Raw genomic sequence first — 13,450 nt, forward strand, 5'->3', positions numbered from 1 at the left:
ATAGTTAAGAGAACTTTTTGAAGACCAAAGAGGAGAAAAACCGAACATAAAGAAGAATCTTGAAGGACCTAGCATTCTAAAATCAGAAATTCGAGCAGTTGTAAATAAAACAAAACATAACCAAGCAACTGGTCCAGGCAACATCGCTGTTGAAATGATACTCGCCTTAGAAGATTTTGGAATAGAGGAAATAACAGAAATAGCAAATGAAATCTATCATCATGGGGAGATACCTGATGACTTAAGTAAATCAGTGTTCATCACACTTCCAAAGAAAGAGGTAACAACAGAATGTGAGTAACATCATACAATAAGCCTGATGAGCCACGTGGCAAAAATTATTCTCAGAGTAGTCATGATGAGAGCAAGGCGCTATATAAAACCAGAAATCACTAAAGAACAATGTGGCTTTGTGGAAAACACTGGAACCAGAAATGCAATTTTCATGCTACAGATGATTGTGAACGAACCATCCAGGTACTAAAAGACATCTACCTATGTTTCATTGACTTTACAAAAGCTTTTGACACTGTCAGACACCAAGATCATCTGGAAATGTTTCAGGATCTTGACATAGATGGGAAAGATAACGTTTCTTAAGAAACTTATACTGGAACCAGACAGCATCCATCAGAATAGAAGGAGAAGTGAGTGAGTATGTGAGTATCATTAGAGGAGTCAGGCGAGGTTGTGTCTTTTCGCCAGACTTATTCAACCCGTATAGTGAAAATATCTTGAGAAGTATCAAAGAATTGGAGGTCATAATATAAATAACATCAGATATGCTGATGACATCATACTAATAGTTGACTCAGAAACAAAACTTCAAGAACTACTATAGTGGCAGCAGAAAGTAATCACAGAGGCCTCTCAATCAACACCAAGAAGACAGAAAGTATGGTCATCTCCAGAAAGGCAAACATCCCACAATGTGTGATCAAGATTGGAAATACAAACATCAAACAAATCAACAAATTCAGATATCTTGGCAGCCGAATAACAAGTGATGGCAGGTACGACACAGATGTCAAATGCAGAATAGCAATGGCGAAACAAGCCTTCCAAAAAAAAGAAGACCATATTAACAGACAGGAAGATGAGCATGTACACTAAAAACAGAATACTGCAGTGCTACATTTATTCTCTTCTGACTTATGGAAGTGAATGCTGGACCATTTCCCCAGCAATGGAAGAGAGACTAGAAGCAGCTAAATTATGGTTCTACAAGAGAATATTAAAAATATCATGGACCACACACACATCAAATGAAGAAGTTCTCAGAAGAGCCCAAGCAGTTAGATCACTCATACCAACAATAAGAGAAAGACAACTCAGATTCCTAGCACATAGCATAGGGAAAGGTGAACTAGAAAAAACTCATACTTTCTGGAAAGATTGAGGGGAGCAAACCTAGAGGAAGACCTCGGCTTATGTACATCAAAAGCCTAGCCAGGTGGCTACACATTGAGGAAATGGAAGTCGTTCAAAGAATGAGGGGAAACCATGGTCAACAACGTCCGCATCGGATATAGTCCCTAGACAGACAGACCGTAGATAAGTGGCAAAATAATTAAAGGGAGGTTTATGTGAGGACATGAGAGAGTAAATTAAGAGTGTGTATGAGACCGGTGGGATTTTGCTGCTGGGAGCTGGCTTGGTCTTAATCTACCTCTTGTGTTGTAATAAGAAGTGTCTATTTTCATACAGTAGGTTTAATGCCAGCAAAAGTCTTGACGCTAGAGAAGAATTTGATTTTCTTCTTTTTTTTTTTTGCAGGTCTGCTTTAACCCCATTACCACACCCAAAACAACTTACTTCTGTAACTTCAGCACCCAACACTGAATTTGTATTTGAATCGGAAGAAGAGGAAAACTTCTGTTTTAAGTCATGGATTACAATACCGAAGAAAGCTTTTGTGCAAAAGCAGGATCCAGTTGAACTGGAGAAGGAATGTGTTATGGGTGTGGATGCAAAGACAACAAAAAAGAAGGAAAGAAAGCAGAAGGCGGCAAAAGAGAGAACGTTCACTATTCAGTCAAAGATAAGTGATAAAAATCAGTTAGCTCAGAATGAAAAAAACAAGGCAAAATATGAAAATCAATCTCGGAAACGTCCTGCATATCCATTAAAAAGTGCTGCTGAGAAGGAGCGAAAGGAAGTACACAATGAATCTTCATTCCACTCACCTCCCAGACAAAAAAAATTGAAGTCTGCAAGACCAAGGAAAAAATCTATAGTTGAATCCAATAGAGGCGAAGATCAGGAAAAGTTACAAGAGGAATTACACCAAGAACCTCATTTCTATGTTAAGGAATCTAAGAACAAAACTGAAAAGGCTGAACTTCTTGATTACAGTATGAGGGCTTCTAATAAGTTTTTAGAATCAAACTCAATACGTTTGTCTTCATCCCATTCAAAACACTTGTTGCCTTCTGATAAAACAAAGTTAGAAGGCAAAAAAGGAAGACAAAGAAAGAAATTTGTGGCGAAGTCTAAAAGAGCCAAAGAACAAGAAGAAATTAAGGCCAGATTTTGTGTTCAGGAAAATGAAAATGGAATGGAAGAGTTCAGAATGTCTAAGCAGAATGCAATTCCAAAGAATCCCTCAGAATATGGATATTCAGTAAAGGATTGTAATGAAAAGAAATCAAAGCTGCCTTTATTTGCAAAATCAGGATCTGAGAACAAAAAGAGAACCAAAAAGAAACAAAAACAGAACCCAACAGGTAACAATTTATTTAGAAAAATTGTCATTTCAGCTTTATGAAAATATTATGATCCAGTACATTGTTGTTGAATATTGTAGTTTCAATAGCTGGCCAATATTCATTGGTATTTAGTCAAAGAAAAGTGGCTTTTCGGAATCCAAAATGATCAGTGAATATCACAAATTTTTAACACAAGCACAAGTGTGAGAAAACAATATGAATCAGAATTTTCTCATCTTATGTTTGCATGCATGTTTATTTTGCTTCAGGCTGTTGGCATGCATCAGCTTAGCTTGCTTCAGGCTGTTTCCATTTACTTCAGAAAATTGCATAGTTGTATGAAAATAAGATTCTTGGGAAAAGTCTCTTGCCTGTTATTTTTTTGGAAATTTATATCTTCAAGGCACTATCAAATGAAATATTAGTCTTCCTTGGCTTAGTTTTTTGTTTTCTGTATGCCTGTTTGAACCTGTTTGAAATGCTTTAATGTGTTTTTCTTCTTGGGGAATATTATGTCTCTATATTGATACAGATTATCAAATCCCAAAAAAGTTTCTTTTTTAATCAGAGAATGCCATTTGACCTATAGAGCCTTTTTTAAACTAATGAACAAACTTTGCTGAATGACAATCATTGATAACATACAGTCCAGCTCATAGCATAAGAAGCATTGATTGAAATTGCAGCATTATCAAATTCAAGTTCAAGATTGTTTAATGTAATTTCCAGTACACAAGTGTAAAGGAGAACAAAATAATTATTACTCTGATCTGATGCAGCACAAAAAACACGTTAAGATAAACATAATAATGATGATTAAGAAGCACAATAAATATAACTACATACGCTAGGTTATTTCTATTGATTGTATGTCCATAAAGTGACGCTAGGCACAGGAGTTTGGAGTGGTGGGTTATTGGGAGTAGGTGTTGATCAGCCTTACTGCTTGGAGAAAGTAACCGTTTTTGAGTCTGGCATTGATGCTGTGTAGCCTCCTCTCTGAAGGGAGTGGGACAAGTGGTCCATGAGTGGGGTCTTTCTTGATGTTATTAGCCCTTTTCCGGCACCTCTCTATATATGGGACAGTACAGTAGTGTAGTGGCTAGCACAATGGTTTTCAGTAAAGGCGAACCAGGCACCAGGCCACGAGCTCTTCCACATCCTCCCTGTAGGCTGTCTCATCATTGTTGGTGATGAGCTCCACCATTGCTCTGTCATCGGCAAATTTGACAATGTGATTACTCAGGTGTTTGGCTGTGCAGTCAAATATGAGCAGAGAGTACAGCAGTGGGCTCTGCTCACAGCCCTGGGAATCACCCATGTTGATGATAAAGGGGAAGGAGGAGGGGCTGTGCATCCTGCCTACCTGAGGTCTGTTGGTTTGGCAGCCCAACACCCAGTTGCACGGTGGTGTATACTGTATCTATTGCTATGCGAAACAATTGCATTCTCTAAATAAGAGCTTACCTGGGTCTTTCCGTTATTGTTCTTAGTAATGTGCTGACTCTTAATTGCTGTCTGCAATATCTTCTAATTTCTGTCAAATGGCTATCTCAAAATAGCATGGTCTATATTGTTGTGGATGTGATCTGCTGTTGTGGACGTCTTAACATGCTGTTTATCCACACTATTGTTTCTGTGTACACAGGGATGATTGCGATGACTTTGCTGAGAGGTATTCTGCAAGGTGGTCCAGACTCTATGTTGTATTGCTATCATAGATCTTTGGGACTGTTTTAAATGTTAGTGGAATAGTTTTAAATGTATCTGGTCAGGTATTTAAAAACTGTTCAAATAGGGTCAATTAAATAACCAATTAAAAATAGGAATGACTGTTAATACTGTAAAAATAAATGAAACACCATAAAATGATAGCAAATAATTAAAAGCATAATTGGAAAATAAATAAACTGTTTACCATTTTAGCAGATTTAGTGAATGAATCCAATTAAATAGGGTTCTGGCTCCTAATACTACTGTCATAGACAGAGGTCTCTGTAAAAAGGTAAACTGGCAAAGACAAGTTTTATTAGGCTCTGAATCTGATTCTATTGCCGCCTAATGTAAAAATAAGTATTCAATAAGTACCTTTTATAAACTGAGGGATATGATGCACTGTACATCCAGCACATCTGCTCAATGCATCATTGCTTTGCCACTATGCCCAGTGGTGAGTCCAGCTGAAGACACAGGAGGTCATATGTACAGGCATCTTTTCTGCAGATTGTTTCAAAACTGTTATACTTTGACTATGCCTGTTTTGTGGTCTGTTGAAATACTGATTGAAGTTTGCATTTCCATAGCCACCTAGTATTAAAACTGAGCAGACCTCTGGATATCAGGTTTGGACACCATGCAATTGACCGGTAAATTCCTTCTTATGAACATCTAAACATGTGCCTAAAATGGGAGGACTACCAAAAGGCCAAATCACATAATATGCTGATAAGTCAAAGAGCATCCTTCCTTATATTTAACATGCAGATTCCTCCATCAAGATTTGTGGATATAACCTGTACCACATGTCACAACAAATTTACCAGTCTGCTGCACTGAGATATACAGTTGGGAGGAAAAGGCTCACATGGTGTCAGATCTCCCTGTCTTCTGTTAAATCCTGTTTAATACTACTTGCTCAAAGCAAGGTCACGTATCATTGCTGAATGAGGGACTTCAGTATTCCTCACCAAGTGGTTAGTAAAACTGTGTTTTGAGACTTCAAAGGACATAAGTTTATCAAACTAGGACTATAGTGGGTGTTAGTAGAATCAGAAACAGAACTATGAATAAAAGATGACGAGCTGCCAGAGGAAGTGTTTGACAATATTTAATCATTTGCAAGATATTTGGAGAAGTACATGGATAGGAAAGGCTTGGAGGGAAATGGGCCTAACATAGGCAAATAGGAATAGCTTAGATGGGTACCTTGGTTGGTATGCATGAACTGGGCCGAAGAACTCATTTGGAAACATAGAAATCTACAGCATATTACTGGCTTTTCGGTCCACAATGGTGTGCCGACCTTGTGACCTACTCTGCAAGCTGCCTAGAACTTCCCCACCGCATAGCTCTCTGTTTTTCTAAGCTCTATGTACCTATCTAAGAGTCTCTCAAAAAACCTTATTGTATCTGCCTCTACCACCTTCGCAGGCAGTGCATTCCATGCACCCACCACTCTCTGTGTGGAAAAACTTACATCTGACATCCATGGCATTTTACTTTATGACTATATAAAGAGGAGTTTCCATAAACATCCCCATCTACATTGTTGTTTCAACCCAGCATGAGCACAGATGAGATGGCTGAAGCCTCTGTTGTCATCTTCAGCCTCTTCTAGGACAAGAGGACATGACTTCAGGATTGAAGGCCATCCATTTAGAACAGAGATGCGGTGAAATTACTTTAGTCAGAGGGTGGTAAATCTGATAGGTAGATAGATATACTTTATTAATCCCGAGGGAAATTTGATTTCGTTACAGCTGCACCAACCAAGAATAGAGCGTAAATACAGCAATGCAAAACCCCCCAACAATCAAACAACAAAATGCAAACTATGCCAGATGGAAAATAAGTTCAGGACCAGTCTATTGGCTCAGGGTGTCTGACCCTCCACAGGAGGAGCTGCACGTTCGATGGCCACAGGCAGGAACAACCTCTCGTGCCGCCAAGTGTTGTATCACGGTGGAATGTGGCCGAAGTCCAACAGTAAAAAGTTCAATATCCAGTCTGCAAACACATTCCTTGATTGTAGTATACCCCGGATTGCACCATCTGTTGTTAACCAGATCAGTAAGCACCCAACTCCTTTACGCTTACCGCTCTCAGTGCGCTTCTGGTCAGCCGGAACGGTATTACCCACCGGACTCCTCTTCTCCAAAAGTCTCTGTTGTCTCGACCCGGTCCTCTTTCCTCGGCTTTGTGATCCCCCTCTGCATCCTCTGTGTGTTTTCCTCCGGATTTCAGCAAGGGTGTCCGCCGCTCTGTTCGCTAAACCGGCCGGTATTTGCTGGCCTGTGGAATACACAATGCGACCTTGCTTCTGTCCCGCGTGTCGGGATGTAACCATTTCCAGCGCTAAAGAAAACCCAAATAAAACTCTCTCTGCCAGCATGTTAGAGAGGGTGCAGCTTCGACGTGTTACTGTGAGAAAAAAAAATACAAAAAATAACGTAAATTTAAAAAGTAAGAAGAAGAAAGTAAGAATAGATCGGAACGGCTGTACCAGGCTGCATGCACGACCGGCGCATGCGCACTAAGCTGGCAGTGCTTATCCTTAATTAAGGGGCCCTATAAGGGCTTTAAAAAAATATGATCAAATGCAATATATAAGTGCTTGGAGAAAATGGAAGCCACTGGGAACTGGGTGGAAATCTGGAATTTGTTGCCATGAGCGGCTGTGGAGGCCAAGACATTGGGTGCATTTAAGGCAAAGATAGATAGGTTCTTGATTAGCCAGGGCATCAACAGGTATGGGGAGAAGGCAGGGTAGTTGGGGTGACTGGAAGAATTGTATCAGCCATGATTGAATGGCAGAGCAGACTTGATGGGCCGAATGACCTTCTGCTCCTATACCTTATAGTCTTAAGTAACAGATGAATGGACTATCTCTGATATATGAAGCATCACTGCAGTCTTAATTCTTCAGACTCTGAGCTGTGTGAAATCAGTTGAGGGAAAATGTACGGGCCTTAATAACATTGCAGCTGTAGTGTTCAAATGTAGTCCTCCAGCGTCAGCAGCAGCACCAAATATAGATTGAATATCAAGATGCGGAAAATCCCTAAGATATTTCCTGTCAAATCAATTCAAATTCAACTGGATAATAAAACCACTATTTTTGGTAGATTCGGTTTTAAACATAGTAATGGAAGGTGTCATCAATGGGGTTATAAAGCAACATACATTCACTCGTAAGACTTAGGTCTTGGGATCTCACTATTTGAGACCTCATTATAGCCTTGGTCCATTAGCATGCTTTAAAGTGTAGAAGAAATAAGTGAATTTCAAAGCTCCAGTGGCAGTGCTTATTCTTAATTAAGGGGTCCTATAAGGGCTTTAAAAAAATATGATCAAATGCAAATTATAAGTGCTTGGAGAAAATGGAAGCCACTGGAAACTGGGTGGAAAACCTTTCCTTGACGCCACAAGGTAGTTATGATTATTGCAAGCCAATCATATCAGCTGTTGAATTTAACTGCAGGAGTTCATTAGGTCAGTACTATTGATCAAACATCAGTTGTTTCAGGGATAATCTTGGCTATGTTGTAAAGTCATACCGTTGTTAGTGATTAAGATTGTTTAGTTTCAGTTTGTATTTCTGAGTTTTGAGCATGTACCCATGTGCAACATGACCCAGAAAACAATCAGAGTTCTGCTAAGTGTTGGTCAGTTATCACTTTCATTGAGAGACAACCTATCTATCTCAATATTCAATGACTTCACCATCCCTTAATCTCCAGTTATCAAAATTCCCAAAACTTAAAAGGGCCAGCCAGATAAATACTGTGGCTACAAGTGCAGGTTAAGAGCTGTATTTTCTGTGACAAGTGATTTGCCAAAATATTTCCACCATCTACAAGCAATTCTGCTCAGATGAATGTAGATGCCGGAGCTCTCATTTTATAGCCACTGACTAGGACGATACATCATGCTTAACTGGTGTAGTCCCCTGGTAAGCCTCAGGCTCGCTCGGCTCGCTTTCGTCTGGGGGAGCAGCCTTCTGCCCCGCCAAACTGGGTAATCAAGTTTGTGTGGATGCTGGTGATGTACCCCACCCCACCAAATAACAGACAATACACCATATGGATTAAATGATTACACTTTATAGATCTTACTGAAACTATGTAATTAATAGAGATAAAATATAAAAGGAAAGTAAAAGGCGCCAATCTTATCGAAGTTCAACCACTTCATGCATAACAGTTGGAACTCAATTAATGGAGTCTTCTTTCTACCATTTGATCCCCTCCGCCGCCTGGGACCAACCACGGTGGTCGACCAGACGTTTCACATGAGTCTGTCTTTGTCCCCTCCCAATAACCCTGGGCCTTGGACTCCCACTCGGGGTCCGTCCTGTCGCCCAGCTTACAGCATCGCGTCTCCTCTCTCTGTCCCCGTCCACCTTCTGCCCCAAAGCCTGCGAAAAACAATAGCTTACAGACACACAAGAAAAATAACATCTATCCCAATTGGTTAGCAAATGAATACAATCCTCATTATCGGTAATATAACCCAAACAAACTGCTAGAGAGAGAACTTTCTCAGCAGTTAACATAACAAAGAAGCCATTTTATATTAGCCTTAGCAGTAACATAAAAGAAGAAACCCCTTACACTGGCATCCCATCTCATTTACCCTAAATATTCACTACAGTAGTGGTCCAACAAAAGTTTGTTTGCAATGAAGGTTTGGAACCTGGATGCTTCATTCTTCATTCAGCATAGAAGTACTATCAGTCTGAAATATTGAGTCCTGAAGCTGCACATGCAACTTGTTCCTCCTAAATTTGTCTATAGGGCTTGTCATTGTAGCAGCAATGAGCTCCTTATGAGGGATGGAAACTGACTTTACTGGAGCTGCCCTAGGTGGTAAAAACACTGTGCACCTGAGAGCATATGTTGTGCAACAATAGGTAGGTCACTGCTGCATAGCCGGCTTTGCTCACATCTGTAAAGTGGTGTTATTGTACATCAGTAAAGGAAAGGTACGTCGCATCCGGAGTTTCTCCGGTTAGCGGATGATTTCCCTCCACGCCTCTCTGACGTAGTGGGGAACCGCGTACAAGGCAAGTTACAGCAATGGTTTGCCACTTTCTTCTGCCGGGTGAGCTTCCAAAGAGATCACCAGCTTGTAACCCAGCACGGAGTAACTTCTGCAAAATTCAGGTGTTTCAAATATCTAACAGTCTTGAAGATTTCCAGCTGGCAGAGTTATTTCAGTCAGCTTGTCCACTCATGAGCAACTAGTGCCGTTCTAGCCAAGCTCTTTCTTACATAGATCTTGTAGGATCTTCTTAGCAGATAGCACCACCACACTCAAGATTCCTCAAGGATCATTGATGGAACTAGCTGTGGAGAGGATCCCTATTCTGTTGAGTGATCCATCTTGGATCATGACCTTAAACTTGACAGTGTCAGACTGAATGCACCATTGCACAGCCAGAACTCTCTCCACTGAAGGTATGTCTTGATCCAAATCCTTTGCGTCTTTCTCTCTTTGTTCTTCTTGTATCACAGCTAGCATGCTGTCTGTTGCTTAACCACTTTATGAGTTGAACGCTGCCTTTAGCACAAATGAATACAAGGTCATGATGGAGGGACACCGCTTCTTTCACGAAGGGCATTGACACAAGTCAGTCACATAGAAGCAGTGCAAAACCACATCCACTGTCTCGCAGAGGAACCGTCCTTCAGTATATTCTGTGCACTTCCTCAGAGTGAAGTTGGCACAGCTCAGTGAAGATGTTGCTCCAAAGAGATGTACCACCATTCTAAAGTTCTTGGCTGAGGTCACCATCAGGCCACCAGAGAAATCTCAGCAGATCTGCATCTTCTGCTGGTACTGTAACTTGGTGAAACATTGATTCAATATCTGCCATGATCACCACTGGTTCTTTTCAAAATCTGATTATGACTCCACTCAGTGAGCTAGTAAGATCTGCTCCCTGTAAAAGCTGAGCATTAAGTTGCATAAAAGTCACACTGAAAAGATGCTCCACAGTCACACAAAACATGAAGCTTCCTTTTCTGCTGTGGTAGACACCATGATGTGGAATATATCAGACATTCCCATCAGTGCATTCCAGATCCTGTGCTGGCACTCTTTCAGCATAACCTTCAGAGATGACATCTTTCATGAAAGGTGTAGTAGTCCAAGATGGTGCTGGTGACCATTGGTAACATTCTATGGGCTGCAGAAAATAGTTCTAAAAATTCTTTTAAATATACCTCTTGAGTTACTTTCACTGCAATATGCAGCATGTAATTTGCCTCTAAGCAATGGACTTTAAAATTAACTCAATGATCTTCATATCTCACGATCATTTGAAGGGCTTGGGAAACCAGACATGAACGACACCTTTAAGAGGTCGAAGGTGCATCGCTATGGCTGAAAGCGTGGGGGGCGGGGGTACTCCAAGCCAGGGTGAAACACAGAGGGATGAGGCCTCCTTTACCCAGCATTTTGTTGGCAAATGTGCAGTTACTGGAGAACAAAGTTGAGGACCTGAGGGCAAGACTGCTGTGCCAGAGGCAACTGAAAGACTGCTCCATTGTATGCTTGATTGAAACATGGCTTTCTCTGAGCATATCAGATATAGTGATCAAACCTGAAGGCTTCTCAGTTTACAGAATGAACCAAACTGCTGATTTGGGAAAGCAAAAGGTGGAGGTGTGTGATATATGATAACCCCTTGTTGGTACTCCAATGTGGTGGTTTTGTTACTGGATTGCTTTGAGTCAATGATTTGAGCTGTGGTCAAGCATTCAACTGGGGATCTGAGAGAATACACCATGGTTACAGGCTTTATTAAAAACAGTTGTAGATGAGTGTATCCCCACTAAATCATTCAGAACTAATCAATAAGCTCCAAGACCTTGGCCTCAGTACTACCTTGTGCAATTGGATCCTGGATTTCCTCACTTGTCGACCCCAGTCAGTTTGGATTGGCAACATCTCCTCCGCAATCTTCATCTGCACAGGTACACCACAAGGCTGTGTGCTTAATCCCCTGCTATATTTGCTTTACACTTATGACTGTGTGGCTAAGCATAGCTCCAATACCATATTCTAGTTTGCTTATGACATTACTGTCACTGGCCAAATCAAAGCTAGTGATGAATCAGCATATAGGAGGGAGACTGAAAATCTGGCTGAGAGGTGTCATAACAACAGCCTCTCACTCAATGTCAGCAAGACCAAGGAACTAATTATAGACTACAGGAGAAAGAAATCCGAGTTCCATGCGCCAGTCCTCAACGGATGATCGGAGTTGGAAAGGGCCAGCAACTTTAAATTCCTAGGTGTTATTCTTTCAGAAAGAATGAAAGTATGTTCGTCGGCTATAACTTAGCATTTAACACCATCATTCCCACAATCCTGATTGAGAAGTTACAGAACCTGTGCCTCTTTATCTCCCACTGCAATTGGATCCTTGACTTCCTAACCGGGAAAACCACATTCTGTGCGGATTGGTGACAATATCTCCTCCTCGCTGACGAACACCACTGGTGCACCTCAGGAGTGTATGCTTAGCCCACGGCTCTACTCTATACCCATGACTGTGTGGCTAGGCATAGCTCGAATACCACCTATAAATTTGCCGGTGATATAACCATTGCTGGTAGAATCTCAGATGGAGACGAGAGGGTGTACAGGAGCGAGATAAGCCAAATACTGGAGTGGTGTTGCAGCAACAACCTTGCACTCAATGTCAGTAAGACAAAAGAGCTGATTGTGGACTTCAGGAAGGGAAAGACGAAGGAACACACACCAATTCTCATAGAGGGATCAGAAGTGGAGAGAGTAGCAGTTTCAAGTTTCTGGGTGTCAAGATCTCTGAGGGTCTAACCTGGTCCCAACATAAGAAGGCAAGACAGCAGCTATACTTTATTAGGAGTTTGAAAAGATTTGGAATGTCAACAAAAACACTCAAAAACTTCTATAGATGTACCGTGGAGAGCATTCTGACAGGCTACATCACTGTCTGGTATGGGGGAGCTACTACACAGGACCGAAAGAAGCTGCAGAGGGTCGTAAATTTAGTCAGCTCCATCTTGGGTACTAGCCTACAAAGTAGGACACTCAAAGCTGCTGCCTAGGTTGACTCTGTGGTTAAGAAAGCATATGGTGCATTGGACTTCATCAATTGTGGTATTGGGTTTAGGAGCCGAGAGGTAATGTTGCAGCTATATAGGACCCTGGTCAGACCTCACTTGGAGTACTGTGCTCAGTTCTGGTTGTCTCACTATAGGAAGGATGTGGAAAGCATAGAAAGGGTGCAGAGGAGATTTACAAGTATGATGCCTGGATTGGGGAGCATGCCTTATGAGAATAGGTTGGAGCAACGGAGGATGAGAGGCGACCTGATTAGTGGTATATAAGATGATGAGAGGCATTGATCGTGTGGATAGTCAAAGGCTGGACAGGTACATAGAGCTCAGAAAAATAGAGGGCTGTGGGTAACCCTAGGTAATTTCTAAGGTAAGGACATGTTCAGAACAGCTTTGTGGGCTGAAGGGCCTGTATTGTGCTGTAGGGTTTCTATGTTTCTAAAGTACTCAGGATACCTTCAAGGGGTGGTGTCTCAGAAAGGCAGCATCCATTATTAAGGACCTCCAGCACCCAGGGCATGCCCTTTACTCACTGTTACCAACAGGTAGGAGGTATAGAAGCCTGAAGGCACACACTCAGCAACTCAGGAACAGCTTCTTACCCTCTGCCATCCGATTTCTAAATAGACATTGAACCTGTGAATACTACCTTACTTTTTTCTAATATACAGTGGCATGCAAATGTTTGGGCACCCTTGGTCAAAATTTCTGTTAATGTGAATAGCTAAGCGAGTAAAAGATAACCTGATTTCCAAAAGGCATAAAGTTAAAGGTGACACATTTCTTTAATATTTTAAGCAAGATTACTTTTTTATTTCATTCTTTTAGTTTCAAAATAACAAAAAAGGAAAAGGGCCTGAAGCAAAAGTTTGGGCACCCTGCGTGGTCAGTACTTAGTAACAGCCCCTTTGG

The 13,450-nt window shown here is 41.2% G+C and overlaps 1 protein-coding gene across 5 annotated transcripts in view; it reads left to right on the top strand.

Moving 5' to 3' along the window:
- LOC140197672 (uncharacterized) overlaps nucleotides 1-13,450 on the top strand; it is a 137,400-nt gene that overhangs the window by 86,541 nt on the left and 37,409 nt on the right. For all 5 annotated transcript variants that reach the window (XM_072257966.1, XM_072257967.1, XM_072257968.1 and 2 more), the window contains one exon: nucleotides 1,777-2,726. In XM_072257966.1, the coding sequence (XP_072114067.1) occupies nucleotides 1,777-2,726 (950 nt within the window). The remainder of the gene's footprint in view (nucleotides 1-1,776; nucleotides 2,727-13,450) is intronic.

Source organism: Mobula birostris, chromosome 5 (assembly GCF_030028105.1).
Source record: "Mobula birostris isolate sMobBir1 chromosome 5, sMobBir1.hap1, whole genome shotgun sequence".
NCBI classification, from domain to species: domain Eukaryota; kingdom Metazoa; phylum Chordata; class Chondrichthyes; order Myliobatiformes; family Myliobatidae; genus Mobula; species Mobula birostris.